The sequence below is a fragment of the Amyelois transitella genome, chromosome 4 (genome assembly GCF_032362555.1).
Source record: "Amyelois transitella isolate CPQ chromosome 4, ilAmyTran1.1, whole genome shotgun sequence".
Classification (NCBI taxonomy): domain Eukaryota; kingdom Metazoa; phylum Arthropoda; class Insecta; order Lepidoptera; family Pyralidae; genus Amyelois; species Amyelois transitella.
In genome coordinates, this window is record NC_083507.1 from 9,386,588 (window position 1) to 9,404,257 (window position 17,670).

The 17,670-nt window shown below is 34.5% G+C and overlaps 1 protein-coding gene across 1 annotated transcript in view; it reads right to left on the minus strand.

Annotated features, from left to right (window-relative positions):
- LOC106139277 (division abnormally delayed protein) overlaps positions 1-17,670 on the minus strand; it is a 78,782-nt gene that overhangs the window by 25,205 nt on the left and 35,907 nt on the right. The window contains exon 2 of the mRNA XM_060954628.1: positions 95-238. Coding sequence (XP_060810611.1) covers positions 95-238 — 144 coding nt within the window. The remainder of the gene's footprint in view (positions 1-94; positions 239-17,670) is intronic.

Genomic DNA, 17,670 nt, shown 5'->3' on the forward strand with positions numbered 1-17,670 from the left:
GTATTGCCTAGAGAGGTGCTGCCATTCTATTTTTTAAATGAGCACTATGAAGAATAATTTAATAACTTAATTAAATAACTTCGTGATAACCGACCTTGTAGAGTCTGCCTTGTAGACAGCAGCAAATCCGAGACAGGCCTTGTCTCAGCAAGAACCCGGTCCACTGCCAATCTTCTTATGAAACTGCGAAGACTCATCTCCCGCCCCTTTCCGCAGCATTCCCCTCCACAGATTGGACCTAGAAACAAAAGAAAACAATATTGAGTAACGAAGTTCCGTTTTTAGAACTATTTTATTGTTTAAAGTTAATACAAATGTTATAAAAAAGTATATCTAAATCACATAACATTTGGTATAAAAGCGACTTGGTTATTTGGTTCATAAAATTAGGAGTTCAAGAATCCATTACCAAATATGACCATTTATAATTTTATTGAGTTTTGTCGCATTGTTGACAATCACTTTTATTTTTAGGCATATGTTTATTATTAGACGTGTGTATTCAGTGATTTCGGTTGTACGTTACGCATTATTAATACAGATTGATGTTGCATATGAAGCATCTACTCTGATCAAACAGAGCACTTATGAAATCCTGATGATTTATGAAGGTCTCGGATCATTAGCCGATTCATAGTTAATTTGCGTATGTCGTGATGATAGGCGTAATAGGTAGATAATTATTATTTAATCTATAACCATACGTGATAAGGAGAGGATTGCGGTGACAGCTGCCGGCGACAGTGACAAGGGTGCGGAGCCCTAAGCCGCAGGAGCAAGAGGTAACTGAATTACACCACTTTATCACTAGCTATCTTACTTTATCAATATTTTATTGGTCGCATCAAACGTTCGCAGGTTTTCAGTTAAACTTTGAGTTCAAAGTGGAATTCGGAAACTTCTTATTATTCTTAAAGAATAAAATTTAGTTGATTTGTTAGGTAGTTAACATACACTTGAAGGTAACGTTTAGTGCGATGGGGATGAGTACTGACGGAATTCAAGAGAATTAGAGACAGATTGCTAGCCTATAGCATATAGCATATACCAAGGATCCGAAGTATATAATATATATTAAATCATGAAGACATCAGTCACTCATAGAGAGCATAAAGGGCACAATACTAATGATTTCCGGAACGGTAGGAAAAGCCAGAGATAAAAATTACCATGAAATGGGTCCTCGGGTAACCTCAGTCACAATAATTGGATTTAAATAGGTGGCCATATTTGTTTCATGATATAGTAATCGTGGAGCCCATTCACGGACTGTTTATTTCAAATGTCCGAGTTTTGGGCGGCGGCCAACAGAGCACGCATCGTTGTAAACTGTACAATCTGTCCTTTAAAAATATACACGCGACATATTTTTATATTTTATTTTTCATTTGTGAATGTTACAACGAACGTGATAACGGCTGTAATGTTATGCAATTTTAAAATATTGAATAACAGATACAAGATTAGAGGATTACCTCTTTCTTGCTCTGTACGTTATCTATTTGAATAAAAAAGCTTCACAATTATTCTGAAAGGGAAATTAATTTACTCGTATATAATATACTACTCTGTCAAGAAAGTATCGGGAATGGATTATTTATTTATGGTTCCAAATTCAAATTTTTGTTTTTTTTGTTGTTGTTAGATTGGCACAACTGTTTTCCATTTTGGCGCGGAGTTTGAGTTGCATCTGTTGTTTACATTAAATACAGTGCTATTTTTAGTTATATCATATCTAGTGTGTATTGCTAATTTCATAATGGATAAAAACATCGAACAAAGAGTTTGTCTTAAATTTTGCATTGCCAATGGAATATCGTGTTCGGAGTCACTGAAAATGTTACAGAAGGCTTACGGTGAATCCACTTTATCAAAAACTCGTGCTTATGAGTGGTACAAAGCGTTCAAAAGCGGTCGAGATGTGATGGAAGATTTGCCTCGCTCTGGTAGGCCATCAACGTCTGCAACTGAAGTTAACATCGCAAAAGTGAAGGAAATAGTGACTGAAAATCCTCATTCAACTTTGAGAGAGATAGCCACCGAACTTTCTGTATCTCACGAGTCGATCCGTACCATTTTAACTAATAATTTGGGTATGAAACATGTTGCCGCTCGGCTAGTCCCAAAAGACCTGAATTTTTTTCAAAAACTCAATCGCATGAGAGTCGCTGAGGACATGCTAGAACGAGTCAATTCCGACCCAACATTCATGAAACGCATTGTTACTGGTGACGAGACGTGGGTTTACGAGTTTGACATGCAAACTAGTCAACAAGCTTCGGAGTGGCGCCTTCCAACTGAACCGAAACCGAAAAAACCACGCCAAAGTCGTTCAAAAGTCAAAGTCATGTTGACTGTTTTCTTTGACTATCGCGGTGTTGTGCACTCGGAATTCTTGCCGGAAGGTCAAACGGTAAATAAGGAATATTATTTGAGTGTTATGCGGCGTTTAAGAGAGCAAATCCGACGAAAAAGGCCAGATTTGTGGAAAGAAAATTCTTGGATTTTGCACCATGATAATGCACCTTCGCACAAGGCCATCATTGTGAACGAATTTTTAACCAAACACTCAACAAATACCATCGAGCAACCACCATATTCACCAGATATGGCTCCAGCCGACTTTTTTCTTTTTCCTAAACTCAAATTACCACTTCGTGGCACCCGTTTTCAATCGGTAGAAGACATAAAAGAGAATTCGCGGCGAGAACTGACCTCAATTCCGGAAACAGCGTTTAAAAAATGTTTTGATGATTGGATTATTCGTTGGCGTAAGTGTATCGTTTCTAAAGGAGCATATTTTGAAGGTGATAAAATAAATTTGGATGAATAACAAACAGTTTGTGTATTATTGATCTTTTCCTGCTACTTTCTTGACAGAGTAGTATATTACACGCATTGAATTATAACATTAAGCAATATGGTTCAGGCAGGCGAAAACAACAAGAAAAATGTTTTCAAGGTTTATGTACAGCATTCCAAGTTAAAGCCAATAGAGAATACGCTCAGACAGACAAATCAGTGTTTAACAAGAATTCCTAGTATGCTATGCATTCAAATAACGTCGGATATTTTTATGATACAGCATTTGGCACGGTTTCGACACGGTGGCCGTCGCCGCAGGTTCAAGGTTGCGCAGGCGCACTGTCAACTGACAGGAACAACTGACGGCAGACAACTGGTGCAAAAAACGTACCATTCCAAAATCAAATTAAATTAATAAATGGACATCAATAGACGGACCACGATGAGGTTTTGGTGGTATTGTATTTGTAACGACAACATTATTGCTGGATGATATTGTATTTTTTGGGACCTATAAAATAATGCGATATAATATCGTATGGGAGGATTGATAAGAGCGAGGACTTCAAATCTAGAATCACAGAGAATAATTGTGAAAATTATGACGAACTAGCCTTTTCCCCTAGTTTTTCCCGCACTAAACTAAAATCCTTGTTTCTTCCATTCTCGTGGCAATTTCCAAAAAATGGATCTAATGTTTGAGCTCGGATAATTACTTTACTACGTTTACACAAATTTCACATAATATTGTTCAGGTGAAACCGACAGACAGACTTCCGCATTATAATATTTGTATAAAAAAAACAAGCCAAAAGATATCCGAAGAAGCAAACTTACTTAGATCATGTCAGTTCCGCCTGAACAATTTTAACGCCTTCGACACAGACGATCTTTAAATTTATTGTAGTTGGTTCATTTCCAAACCAAAATTTTTAAATGATTGTAGTGATTAGATAATCTTATATCTTATGCAACCTCAACCTCCTCCATAAACATCAGATTCGATAAGAGCAGATGACGCAGATCTTTATTACATTTCCTACCAATTTCTAATAATTTATCGTGTAATTACCACAGTTTGTAACCGTTATGTTATTGTTTGAGAAAATATGTTAACGATAAGATCATTACAAATAAACGATTTTTTTAAAAGCAATAATAGTATGTTTTTTTGGCGTTAACTATTTCAAATTCTTCATAGGACCTACCTATTTCTATGGCCTAGACTTGTTTTGAATAATCCAACTACAAATGGTCGATACTATACCTATTTGTTTGTATACTAGTCAAATACATATTTGAATTGTGTTACATAAAAAAATAATCAATAGCTTTCACAGAAGTAGCTATAAACCTGTAATGATTTCATTCATCGAATTACGACGATACTACCAACATCTCAATTGTATGCACGTAGTTCAGAGCGATCATTACAAAACCAATACAACCAAACTGTAATTACAGTCATCAAGCTGATTCATCGTCTGCGCACAAAATAAAGAGAATACAAAAAAGGTCAACAGAAAAGTGGTTGAGATTTTTTTTAAATCTCTTTGTAAAACTATCATGGGATGAAATACCTACTGTAGTTGTATGATTTGAATTATACAACTACAGTTAGTAATAGGTACAGATACTACTAGGACTAGGTATACTAATATCTCGTGTATACCTCGTCAAATACATCAACCCCCAAAGTATATTGATATACATACTTGTAATAACATCTATATCCCTTGCGGGGTAGACAGACCCTACAGTCTTGAAAATACTGATAGGCCACGTTCAATGTCAGGTTGCTAGTCCATCGAATAAATGAAGAATCCCAAGTTTAAAGGCATATCAATTAGTCGCCTTTTACGACATCCATGGTTTGGTTTTTTTATTTTTTGTTATTGGTGCCGGGAACCACACGGCACTAACGCACAGAATACTGGTATATTTTGCCTTTTCTATGCTTTGTATTTTATATTTAAAACTGAAAAAAAAGGAATAAAAAAATATGTAAATGTGAAAAATACATCCAAAAACATTGAAGCAGTGAGAACTAACTACTTTTCCGTACACTTCATTCCTTGTAACCCTGATTCATCATACAATGTCGTCTCGTGGCATTGACCCTCCGATAATCCACCATTATCAGGTGGCCCTTTAATGGCGGTCGTTAGCGTAAGTACACATAATATTAGGGCACAACAATGCGGTATACTCGTAATCGGTGTGGAGTGGACACTGCGCAGCCGGCGACCGCAAGGACGGCTGCCCGCCCAGACAGCGCGACACCGCATTTCTAAATCATTTCATAACCGATATATTTAGCATGATGGAAATACGAAAATGTACACTTACAAAATATGTTTAAAGAGAAAAATCATAGTAAGGAAACGTGCACGTTTTGGCATTTGTGTAAAAATTTATTAAGGAAACATGTGCATTTATGTCGTGATCCAAATTGGGTTAAATCAAACGTGGCATTCAATTCCTATAATTATTAGTTGTATCTTGTCCGCATAAAGTTGTGATGTGTTATTGGGTGAAAAATAAACATTAGGTAATTGTATAATTAAATGTATCAATCTAATAAGTACATAATAAATTTTCACCAATAATAAAATCCATATTTCTTAGAGCTTGTATAACTAGAGCGACATTTTGGCGATCGAAATAAATTCCGGGCACATTTCGTTTTTATTATAAACCTTATACGAAGTGTAATAGCAAGGCCCGCCTCGCCCATTGGAGCTCATAAATCTAATAGTAGTTTTACGGCGACTAAATCAGCTGTAAATACATAGCAAGACTGGTTGTTCTGTGCTTTGTGCTAATAAAGTCTGGTAACCATGCAGTCTAACGGCCACTGAATTGACCGACGCTTAATCAGTGCCTGTGTAAATAGAACTTCATTCGGTCTCTGCGGTTTATGATTACTTGTATTAGGCTGATTTTACCACAGAATTAATAATACTTAATTACATTTGCATGTAAATCGAAATAAGTAATAAGACTTATGTTTTGATTTCTATGAATGTAGCTCTACTTTGACTGTATTATATGTATTATTGAATGAAATATTTCTAATCACTCTTTTTTCAATAACTTATTTGAATTACATGATTGAACTAAATTGAGTAATCGAAGTAAGGTTTTGTCAGTAGTTTAATTTATGCTTATTCCTTCAATTATCAAATGTCAAACATTTGTTTAAAAATTAATCATCAAATTATTGTACAAGTCCGCTCTCCCACGCATAAAACTTTCTGTCCACACCTGTGATGTAAACGAAAACAAAACATGTTATTTTTTACGTTCGATTGGGACATATGCACGGAAATTAGTGACGTAGGCTTGTAGGTGTACGGCGAATGTACGAAATGGTTTTAGAACCTGTGTGGGCTGGCTCACAAAAAGAGCGATGTAATAGAAATGACACACAATAGGGACCTCTTCTGCCGATTCACGAATGTTAATAAACATTTGTCGTATCTTTTATTACTAAGTAGCGAGTTAACATCAAATCAATGGGGAGAGGGAAGTTAAGACAGCTTTGTCAATGTTCTTAGGCTTATCACCATTTTTTTGTCATATTGATCAAATTAACATGGTGTGTAACGTAAGAACAAACGAAACAGTAAATTGTTGTTTAACAAAAGTTGATAAAGCGAAAGCACTCAAGTTAATATATCTTTTATTAAATCAGTACAATTGAATATTACTGTTGTGTGTAAAAAGGTTGTTTAAAAAGATAATACATCTTTTGCAGTCAGCTAAAAAAGCTTTGGTATAGATATTTTTTTAATTATCGACGAATAAGTAACAAGTCGGGGTAAATTCATATTAATTTTTTTCTGGTCGGAGCTTTCAAACTTCAAAAAATATTTCAATATTTTACTTCTATAGATTCGTTACATTCGTTCGATCTCATAAATATTCTGAGCGATTGTGTCTAAACTGTGAAATTAAAATAGAACATCGACTGCATCCGCCATTAAATCTTTAACGATTGTTAAATGACATCCCACAGAGTATTCTACTAGGCGTTCTTTGTTGTACTACTGTTATACTACCTTATAATTTATTAAGATGTTGTGTGCTAGTAAAAGTACTCGAATGTATATAAAATATATCTACGAACGTTGTAATTCTTAATGGTTTTTTTTTTATATTCCAATACTAAAAACTTCAAAGTTCTCTTTTCTATCAAAATTTTCTTTCCTCTTCTGACCGGAAACATAATTTCAAATAAATAAGTTATAGTAATAAAAGTAAATTGCTTTGTCTTAATTTATTTATGCAAAAATAATAATATGTCACATATATGTTAAAATATAAAAATTTAATGATACAAGATGGTTTCCTTCTCCAATGCTATCAATTCATTTAATGTATTTCCAAGACATTAAGAATTATAGTATATCTTGCCTAGATTTAATAGTGAACCCATTTATCGAAGAGTTAATGCAAAAAACTGTATACATTAGTGTAACGAGGTAGACACCTGGCTTTTATTGCAGCCATAAAAATAGTCCCACAGTCTCATTAAGGCAATATGTACGTACGCGAGAAACCAATAAAAACAATAATATTGTAATTAAAAGGTGTATTAAAGGAAATCAATGCTTTGTAGAACATTGCCCTAACCAAACATTTCCCTCTTCTCATTAATTTAAAGATAAATTTTAGATAACAAGTTTTTGAACACCTTAAGCAATTAAAAGTTTGAGGATTACTTTACGATGAATTTCCTGTAAGATGTTTGAAGCTAAATACTGAATACTCTTATAATAAACTAGTTACCGGTACATGTTGTTACATATTTAAGAAAGTTAAAAGAATTTGGTTTTATTTATAAGAACATACCGGAATGAGTTTCCTGTCTTACAATATGTTTGTAGGAACATCATGCAGTGCCTTGCGAAAAGGTATCCAAACTTACATACCTAAAAATATCACACCTCTTTTTCGCAGGGACAATTAAAGACTAAATTCTGCCACTTTCTACGATCTCTGTATATTCCTTACGCTACATTCTATGTTCACAACTCCAAACTTTCATACATTATATTATAAAGTCAAAAGTCTGTCTATTTGTTTGTGTTACGCTTTCATAACAAAAGCAGAGGATGGATTTTGATGAAATTTTGTTTGAATGTGTTGATTAAGTAATGACTTTACTTAAGATCATATACAGGTAACTTTTTCTGAATATTCTCAATAAAAATAAAGTTCTGAAATAAAATAGTGAAAAATTTATTTCCTTCTCAGTAGCTTTAAGTACCTTTATAATCTGCGCCAATACTTTAAGCTCTCTCCGCGTCTTTTTATCCGAAAATATTGGCGGCTAGGTACAGTCACCCGCATACCAAGTTACCCTGCATGGAACTGTATGACACAGTAATAGAGACAAATTTGCTGTGTATTTGGACAAGTTCATATGCTGTTCCCTGTACCAAGTGCTCGTGAATGTTTACATTGCAGGCGAGTGGTAAATATCGGAGTGGATGTAAACGAGCCAGCGTTCACTCAGCGCTACTTACTATAGTGTACGTTTTTGTTTAAAAATGTATTTTCATAGACGGATTTGATAATAGAGTAAGGAGAGAACGAATGACTTTTTTTACCAATTCTTCCAAAAACTGTTGATTTCTATTAAAATTTTTTGAAGGTGAAACGAAGAAAAGGACAGAATTTTTTATACAAATCTTGTCCTCGTATAATATTTGCTACATTACAAAGAGATATTAAAATACCACATATTTACAGGTTATACAAAAAAGCTAAAATATTTTTTATACATATTTATTGTTTTAAACCTGCCCAGAGTAAAATTATATCGGATATAAATAATTATTTGTTCTCATTCATTGTAAACAAACAAAACAAAATTAGTAAAAGGTACCAACTACATATAAAAAAGTGGTGTAAATCAAAGCTAGATCACAGTCAGTGATAAGTCCGTAGTACGTGGCGTGAGGAGCCCGCACGCACGTGTACACGTAAACAATAAATATTTTAACTCTAACTAAACCAGAACGCACAAATAAACATAGCTTCAAGCTTCAACCATTACTGATTCACATTAATTTATAACTCTACTAAACATTAGGATATTACCTACTAAACTATCTATTCACAAATTTTATCTGTACTGTTACATAATTTATGAAGAATAAATGATTAATAATGCATATGTTTGTATTGGTAAAAATAATAATAATAGGTAAATAATTTGCTGTTGTGAAAAATTAAATAATTACTGTGATAAAAATTCAAAAGAGGATAACTTGAAGAAAGCTCTATTATATTCATATAAAAGTTGTATCATTCAGGCGTCGTTGTAATAAAAACAAGTTGTAAAATTTTGGACAAAAGGAAAGTAACCAATTCGTTGTGAAAAGCAGAATACAAATGACTTCCATTAGCACTGCGAGGTACAAAGATGCTAATTTTCGCAACAATGAACCCGACTTTATACTAATAAACTTGGAATGCTTGTTGCAGGCGATGGGCTAGCAACCTGTCACTATCTGAATCTCAATTCCATCATTAAGTCATCCAGCTGAATGTGGCCTTTCAGTCATATCGAGACTGTTGGCTCTGTTCACCACGTAATGGATGAAAACGTCATATATGTGTGTATTCATTATAAACCCACGTATTGCTACCGGTCAAATTCACAATTTAACGACTTCCAAGCAAATGCTTTAAATAGGAACTACGAGTAATTCGTACGTGTAGTGAATAAAGTTACTTATGCTTTCGTTGTATATTTTAATTTGAAAAGTCGTTTATTTAAGTGAAACAGGTTGAAAGAGTTTTTTACCGTTCTGTCCAAGTATCTAGTCATTGTACAATGTATAAACAAAATAATAATTTATTATAACAGTTGTTAGATAAACTAACATGCAATAAAGAGAAGAACTATCTGAAAGTTCAGAAACATGTTCATAAAAATTTATTATTTAACGATTAATTAGATGTTTAACAACTCCGGTAAGATCAATAATTTAGCTTTTTAATCCCAGTAACTGTTGGTACCAACCGGCAATAGCCACGTACCTCATAAAACTTTACCTATCGAAACTATGACGTTGAAACATCTGCATTGCAACGCAATTATTTTCATAGCGCAAAAGGCAAAGGTCAACATGGCGAGCCGGCCTATAAAAACCGCGGTAAATGTTAAGTGGTCGGAATTAGCAAAGGCCGTGCCCGGTACCCACACCTCTTGCACTTTTAAACGATGCAATATTGCATTCCGACGAGACACTCAGAATCCGTGCTTTCATCTACGGACAACTATAATTAATATTAATAAATGTTATGAAGGACTTTTCGAATAAATTATAAACTAAAACGTAAATTACTACCTAAACATTTTCAAATGTAACGTACTATATAATGTAATTAAGCTAATTATTAGCGACGAAGGCGTTGATAAAGACGACAGTCTCGAAAAGACAGAGGCCAGAAAAACTTCAAGTTCAATGCTATTTCATGAAAATGGGGAACTAGTTACAATCCAAATAAAACAAAAGCGATCGATATCGAAGTGATCGATTTGGTTTACATATTGAATGAGGGGCCTAATTTGACCTTAGCTTTGCCCTAGGTTGACTTTTATTATCCCTGGACGAAAAGCACTTGGCTACACTATGTTTAGTTCTTTATACCAGAGTAGCACGAAAACGATCGAAATAAAAATGGGCTAACTTACACAGATTAAGCTAGCCCCAAAGTTCGAGATAAGTGTTATGGGATACTAAATAAACAATACTAACTATATTTTAAAATAGCCAAATCAAGACCGAGGCCAATCAAAAACAATCTTTCTCCATCATGACTTGACCGGAAAGCGAACTCGGGTCCATTTGGCATTTTTTAGAGGCATGAAAGCAATGTAAGAATGTAAAACACTACAACGAACGATCGATACCCAAGTGATCGATTTGGTTTACATATTGAATGAGGGACGTAATGTGATGCGGGAACTGCGAAATCAGCGCGGATGTGCCGATACGTGGTCGGGGTTAGCATTAATATTAGATTTAACATGGTTACTTAGTTAACTCGTAAAAGCGAAGGCAGAATCGACTGAAATTGATGGTTGAGAAGCATATTCAATGGAAGATTTATTCAATTCTTAGTTTACATACATATAGGTATATTATCACGTCTATATCCCTTGCGGAGTAGACAGAGCCAGCCGTCTTGAAAAGACTGACAGGCCACGTTCAATGTCAGGTTGCTAGCCCATCGCCTTAAAGAAGAATCCCGTTTAAAGGCCCCTTTGTCGCCTTTTGCGACATCCATGGGAATGAGATGAAGTAGTCCTATTTTTTTTATTGGTGCTGGGCACCACGCAGCATAGATTCTTAGTATATGGGACATTTTTTAAAGCTTTTATCCATCAACCATCCAACTAACCATGGCAGTCGAATCTTGTACAATTTGCTGCCCACTGTCTGACCCTGTAAGGGTAAACACATAATCTACGTATGTAATGGGTATATTGATATCAGATATAAATATTTTCATTCCTAAATGTATAATGGTTGAGGTGGAATAACCATTACCCTTTTTAATTATTACATAGTTAATTTCATAAAATTTTATAAACACATCTTACAATTACGCCGTCAAACCAACATATAAAATCGAGCTACATATATGGCATAATAACAAAAAGCACCGTAAACCCTGATAAACAAAAAACCTGTATATTTTTCGGCACAGTCAACATACGTATCATTTGTCACATATTTTTATTTGCCGAAACAAAAGCTATATTATGCTTTAAAACAGACAGAAACAAATGGGGAAATCGGTCACAATCTGGGCACTGATCAGATCAGACTGTGCAATAGCAGTTTTCAATTTAATATAAAATCACGCCTCTTTTCAGGAGGGGTAGAACGAGACTACATATTTCCACTAGCCACGATCCCTGCATACTTCTTTCGCTTCATTCATCCACAATCATAAACTCTTTTCGTGCAAGTTCTTCGGTTTCGATATCAATTTTACCACTTATTCTTTTCGATAATACTCGAGCTTTTGTACAAATGTCTTTTATCAGTACGATAATGAATTTACTGTAGTTTATAAATGAGTTCAAGTCAAACAGGTCCTAAATAAAGAATTTATCGAGCGGTAAACAAAAATACAGTGACCATATTCCAAGAAAGAATTTTTTCTAATCATTATTAATGCGAAATATTACGTACTATCGGCCCGCCATGGCTTCACCTGCCCGCAGATAATGTACCTTTTTGACGGGGAAAGAATGGTCGGTATTGGTTTAGTATTTACAAAGATTTGCCCTTACAAACAAACAAAGTTACAAACTTAACCTCTTTATAATATTAGTAAACAAAGTAGATTAATAATATAAAAGATACAATACAATGGCATACTAGACCTAGTCGCCTGCTTCGCTAAGAGAGATTTTATTCGTTTAATCCCCGACCCCTGCCGTAATGCAGATAGGCCAGCCCCGGGATTTTTATGTAAATTTTCGGCCTTCAGGGAGCGCGTTACGGGAGCTCCACTCAATTCGTCTCCCGGCCTTCGGAAGGCGGCCCTGAAAGGCATAATTTATTAACAGAAATTGCTTCTTGAACTATTTTACATATCGATCAATTCAAGTTACTTCAAGTTCAAAGTTAATTCTCTCCGTCATTTTTATTTCGCTTTGTTTTCTTTTGTCTTTGATTTGTATATTTGATTTGATACAGAATGTTTCTCAACATTAATTAAAATGGGTAAAATATTTTATAATTATTTCAACATTAATTGAAATTTTAATGATTTCACTTTACATGTATTGGCTTATCGTAAATAATTTCATATGTATTTAAGCACGGCGCGTCTAGCCAGGCCATCGGTGTCAAAATATTCTCAGCACGACAATATTTAAATATTTTGTTTTATTTCCGACCTTTGCCAGCATTTTCACGTTTAAGTACTGGCTATAAAACAATCGTAAAATTTTCATCTATTTAAACGCTATAAATGTTTTAAAGACGTGCCGCTAACCTTATCACTATTCAAGACAAAAGAACTAATTAAATATTTAATTTCACTAACAAAATATAACATAAGGTGCCGACAGTTGTTGCACTATGCCGTGTGGTTTCTGGTGTAGTAGAATAAATAAACGAATCATATTCAGTAGTTTTAGTGCAATGGGTAATGTTCTTTCTTTCCTTTTTTTTAACGAATATGCTACGATAAGACCGCTCTTATCTATTTAGATAAAATACGCCCCATTGCATTTAATCATGGACAGTAAAATTATACGATATACAAATCAATTTGTACACATCCACTACAATAGCCAAAAATAAGTTTAAAACTTTTATTCAAAATATTTTTCCACTCAAATGGTACTTTAAAAATACAATTTAGAATTACAATTTACATTGTAAATACAGTTTAATTCATTGTAACTGGTTTATAGTTAGCACCCCGCTGCTTTCTACACAATTGGCTAAGTTCTCAAAACCTACGTATTTTCTACTTTTCTTTGAAAGCAAAATTGTATTTGAACACGAACTTTCAACGTATTCAGTTATTTATAATGAGATTTTGCATTCATAAAAAAATATTTTAGATTTCGTAGCGTGACGTCATTCTCAAAGTAGGTCATTGCGTTATGTATTTTTATCAACGTTAACAACTCATGAATTCAAAAACTATTAAGATGATGGTTCATTTAGGTTGCCCTCTAATATCTTGAAATAATCAGAAGGTGTGTCGTAGGAAAACTCGGTTACAAAATCTGCTCGAAAGATGACGTTACGCGGACGGTGACACTAATTATTCATAAAAAATTTTTTAATTACTTTAAATATTGAAATAATATAGAAAATATTAAAAGTTATCTGTTAGAAAAAGGTTTACTTAGTCAATTCACAGGATGAATAAACCGGGGACGTAAATGTATTAGATGGCTTAATACATTATCGGTAAACGGACTAATTTAAATGTAAATCGCTTAATTGAAGTAATCTAACATACATACATACATACATACATACATAAAATCACGCCTCTTTCCCGGAGGGGTAGGCAGAGACTACCTCTTTCCACTTGCCACGATCTCTGCATACTTCTTTCGCTTCGTCCACATTCATAACTCTCTTCATACAAGCTCGGCGGTTTCGGGTACTTTTGACCTGACCCTTTACCAGGACGTCCTTAATTTGATCAAGATACGTTCGTCTAGGTCTTCCCACTCCGACCTTTCCCTCCACACTCTCCTTGTATATCTGCTTAGTCAACCTGCTTTCATTCATCCTCTCCACATGACCGAACCATCTTAACATACCCTTTTCTATTCCTGTAACTACATCTTCTTTCACATCACAACATTCCCTTATCACGCTGTTCCTTATCCTGTCACTCAATTTCACACCCATCATACTCCTTAACGCTCTCATTTCCACTGCATTTATTCTGCTTTCATGCTTCTTTTGCCATACCCAACTTTCACTCCCATACATTAATGTCGGGACCAACACGCCCCTGTGCACAGCCAGTCGAGCCTTTTTGGATAGTTTCTGACTGCTCATAAAGGCATGCAAAGCTCCATTCACCATGTTCCCCGCATTCACTCTCCTTTCAATATCACTATCATACTTGCCATCTGATGTAAACTTTGATCCTAGATATACAAACTCTTTCACTTGCTCCACTTTTTCTCCTCCAATCAAAATATTACATGCTGTCATTTCTTTCTCCATTTCAAAAACCAGTGTTTTAGTTTTACTTACGTTCACTTTCATTCCTTTCTCTTTTAAAGCTTCATGCATACAGTTTACCATCTCCTGTAACTCCTCCGCTGATGACGCCAGTATAACCTGATCGTCGGCATAGAGCAGACATTTGACGAGTAACTCATTCATCCTTAATCCACTTTTAGACTCTTTCAAATCTGTCAAACAGCTATCCATAAATAGGTTGAACAGCCACGGTGACGCAACACATCCTTGCCTAACGCCTTTCTCAATCTTAAACCACTCAGTGTGCGCTCCGTTTATCCTGACACAAGCACTCGAATCCTCATATAAGGATTTCAGTGCTCGTATTAAGAGACTGCTCACCCCATGCATAGAAAGTGCTGACCACAATTCATTCCTCTCAACTCTGTCATAGGCCTTTTCCAGATCTACGAATGTGCAATAGACTTTTTGACTCTTGGCCAAAAACTTTTCGGCTATGCACCGCAAGGAAAAGACCTGATCAGTACATCCCATTCCCTTTCGAAATCCCGCTTGAGCATCCCATATTTTGTCATAAGTAATCTAACATTCACATGTAATTGAGGCTATAAAGGTAAGTGGTGTCGCGATGTTATGGCTTTTGTGAGTGGATAAAATACAAGAAATTTTTTATTTTTAAAGATACATATAACACAGGTTATGAAAGTAGAAAAATGTACGAACTATGCGACAAAATTAAGTACGTAAAATAAACATACAAAAGTTAATAGTAACAAATGATCTATTTCTTTTACACCAGTACTACCAAAAATTAATTTTATAATATTTTTTTTAGATGTATCCTACAGTTTAACGTTGCCCCAAAGAGAATAAGAGATAGTTAAAATCCAGTCAATAAAATTTTAATAATCCAGTTGAGCTGAATCTCATTAAAAGTAATTACAAAACAATTAATGTCCTGACATCTAGAAGGTGATGTGAGTATCTACACGTATAAAATATAAAATTACCGAAATATAAAATTTCAATATAACAATATTAATTAACGGTACTATTAAAAACAGGATTAAAATTACCATGCACGACGGAAGTCGTTATCTAGAAATGTTAATTTTGCCATAAAAATTAGTTTTTATTTACACGTGAATTCTAATGTGGAAATTATTTACATAACTTGTGTCATCTTTTTTAAAATAAAAAAAAATATACGTTTAAATTGTAAGTAGGTACCAATTAATTTTCATCATGTTTCATGATCTATCATTTTGATTGTGAGTACATTAAAATAAACCATTATAACTTCTATCATTCTCGTAACAATCTTAACTTTTGACCAAACTTTACAGTAAAACCTATAGCATATATCATTAAATATCAGATAGGCTAATTATTCGTAAGCGACGCCGCGAGCGTAACTATAACATTACACTAACTTGAAGAAAGTCTCTGCTACGAGTCGCGTAGCTATGGCTACGAGCAATGCTACGACCGTGCTACTCGGCTTCATGATTTCGTTACCGGTACATTATGAAACATAAATTGTTAGCCTGAGATTTGGTACGCAGAACAAAACAATATTTTGCGGTACTTATATTTTCTAAACAAACGATGACAGTTAGCGATAATCATATTCTATTTAATAAGAGCTACTTTATTGTTTGAAATATCAGAAGAACATCCACCAAAACAAATATAACTTTAGCGTTAGAAATATTTCTTACATCTTTCTCAACAAAACAAGAGCAACGCAAAGAACAAATAACGTCATAGCATTCAGATATCATACACATATATACAAACACTCGACACCCTTTGAGAGGAACGTTCTATGAAGTAAATTTTACAGAATAACTGTAGGAGAATGAACGCGTTCTGTTTACGATATACACGACTTCATACTCAGCGGTTGTAAAACTTTAATATCGCGCTGCAACTTAATGACGAGATTTTGTTTAAGAAAATATAAACATAACTTTTTATTGTCAACCAAGTGACTTAAGTATGTTATAAGAATCATTAAGCGAATTATCATTATTTACTGTGTTAACCACGTAAACGTTGTGCTAATAGAATTTGGAATAATATTGACTACTATGATTTCCCAACTTCGCAATTTTTTCAATATTTATTTTTCTCACATAGTCAATTTCGCAAAACTGGTTTTTGGCCGACTTTTTATCTCATATTAAGAAACACAATTTGCAAAATTTGCCGTATTGCTACAATATCAATTTCCCTAATGCGGTCAGTTTTTCATTAATGATCAATTGTGAAAATAGCGAACTACGTCATAACTATAGAATTTATTTAGATGAGGTACAATTGCGTTACCAATGTGACAAGGGCCCACTAAATCCCCTCACACACTTTATCTTAATTACGGCACTTACGTATCACAATCAAGCCTATTTTACGAGTTTCCGTAATTCCGATGAGAATTTAATTAAGAGTTTTAAACTGTGTGTGAGCGATCAAAGGCATAACAAAAACTTTTAATTCGCTTTGAAGACGGGATAGAATTGTAAACAGTTTGTTTGTAGAATTGTTAGCAAAGTTAACATAAATAAATTCACGCCTTTATCCCTTACGGGGTAGACAAAGCCATCAGTCTTCAGAGGACTAACACTTACCTTTAGCTGTATAGCTTGTTGTAAAGCCCTTTTTTTTAATTATGTAATACCACTGATCTGGAATAGGTGTAGTTGAATTCTTATATTCGAGGCTTATTTCTTAATACATTCACTGGAGCATAAAATGCGTTCGTAGTCATACAGACCGGAATCCGAAAGCTTCATATTAGTCAACTGCCCAGAATAATTAATTACCTGCAAACAATAAAAGGTTACAATTAGTCTTTGCACTTATTACAAAACCAATGAACGAACAGTAATTTTTGCAGCATAGCAACCACGCCTGTCTAATTTGGCTCAGACTGTACACCGCCATCGGCACATAAAATTATATTTCGAGAACATTCGCACATGTTCAAGTTGTTCGACAAACTTAGCCCACGTTAGCGACACAATTAGCAAACCAAGACGAAAGTTCCTAGGGTTTGCATGCATTGCCACAGAGCAACGAACCGACGCGATTATTTGCTCTATAGCACGCGGCTACTGCACTGCTGTTACCATTACTAAAT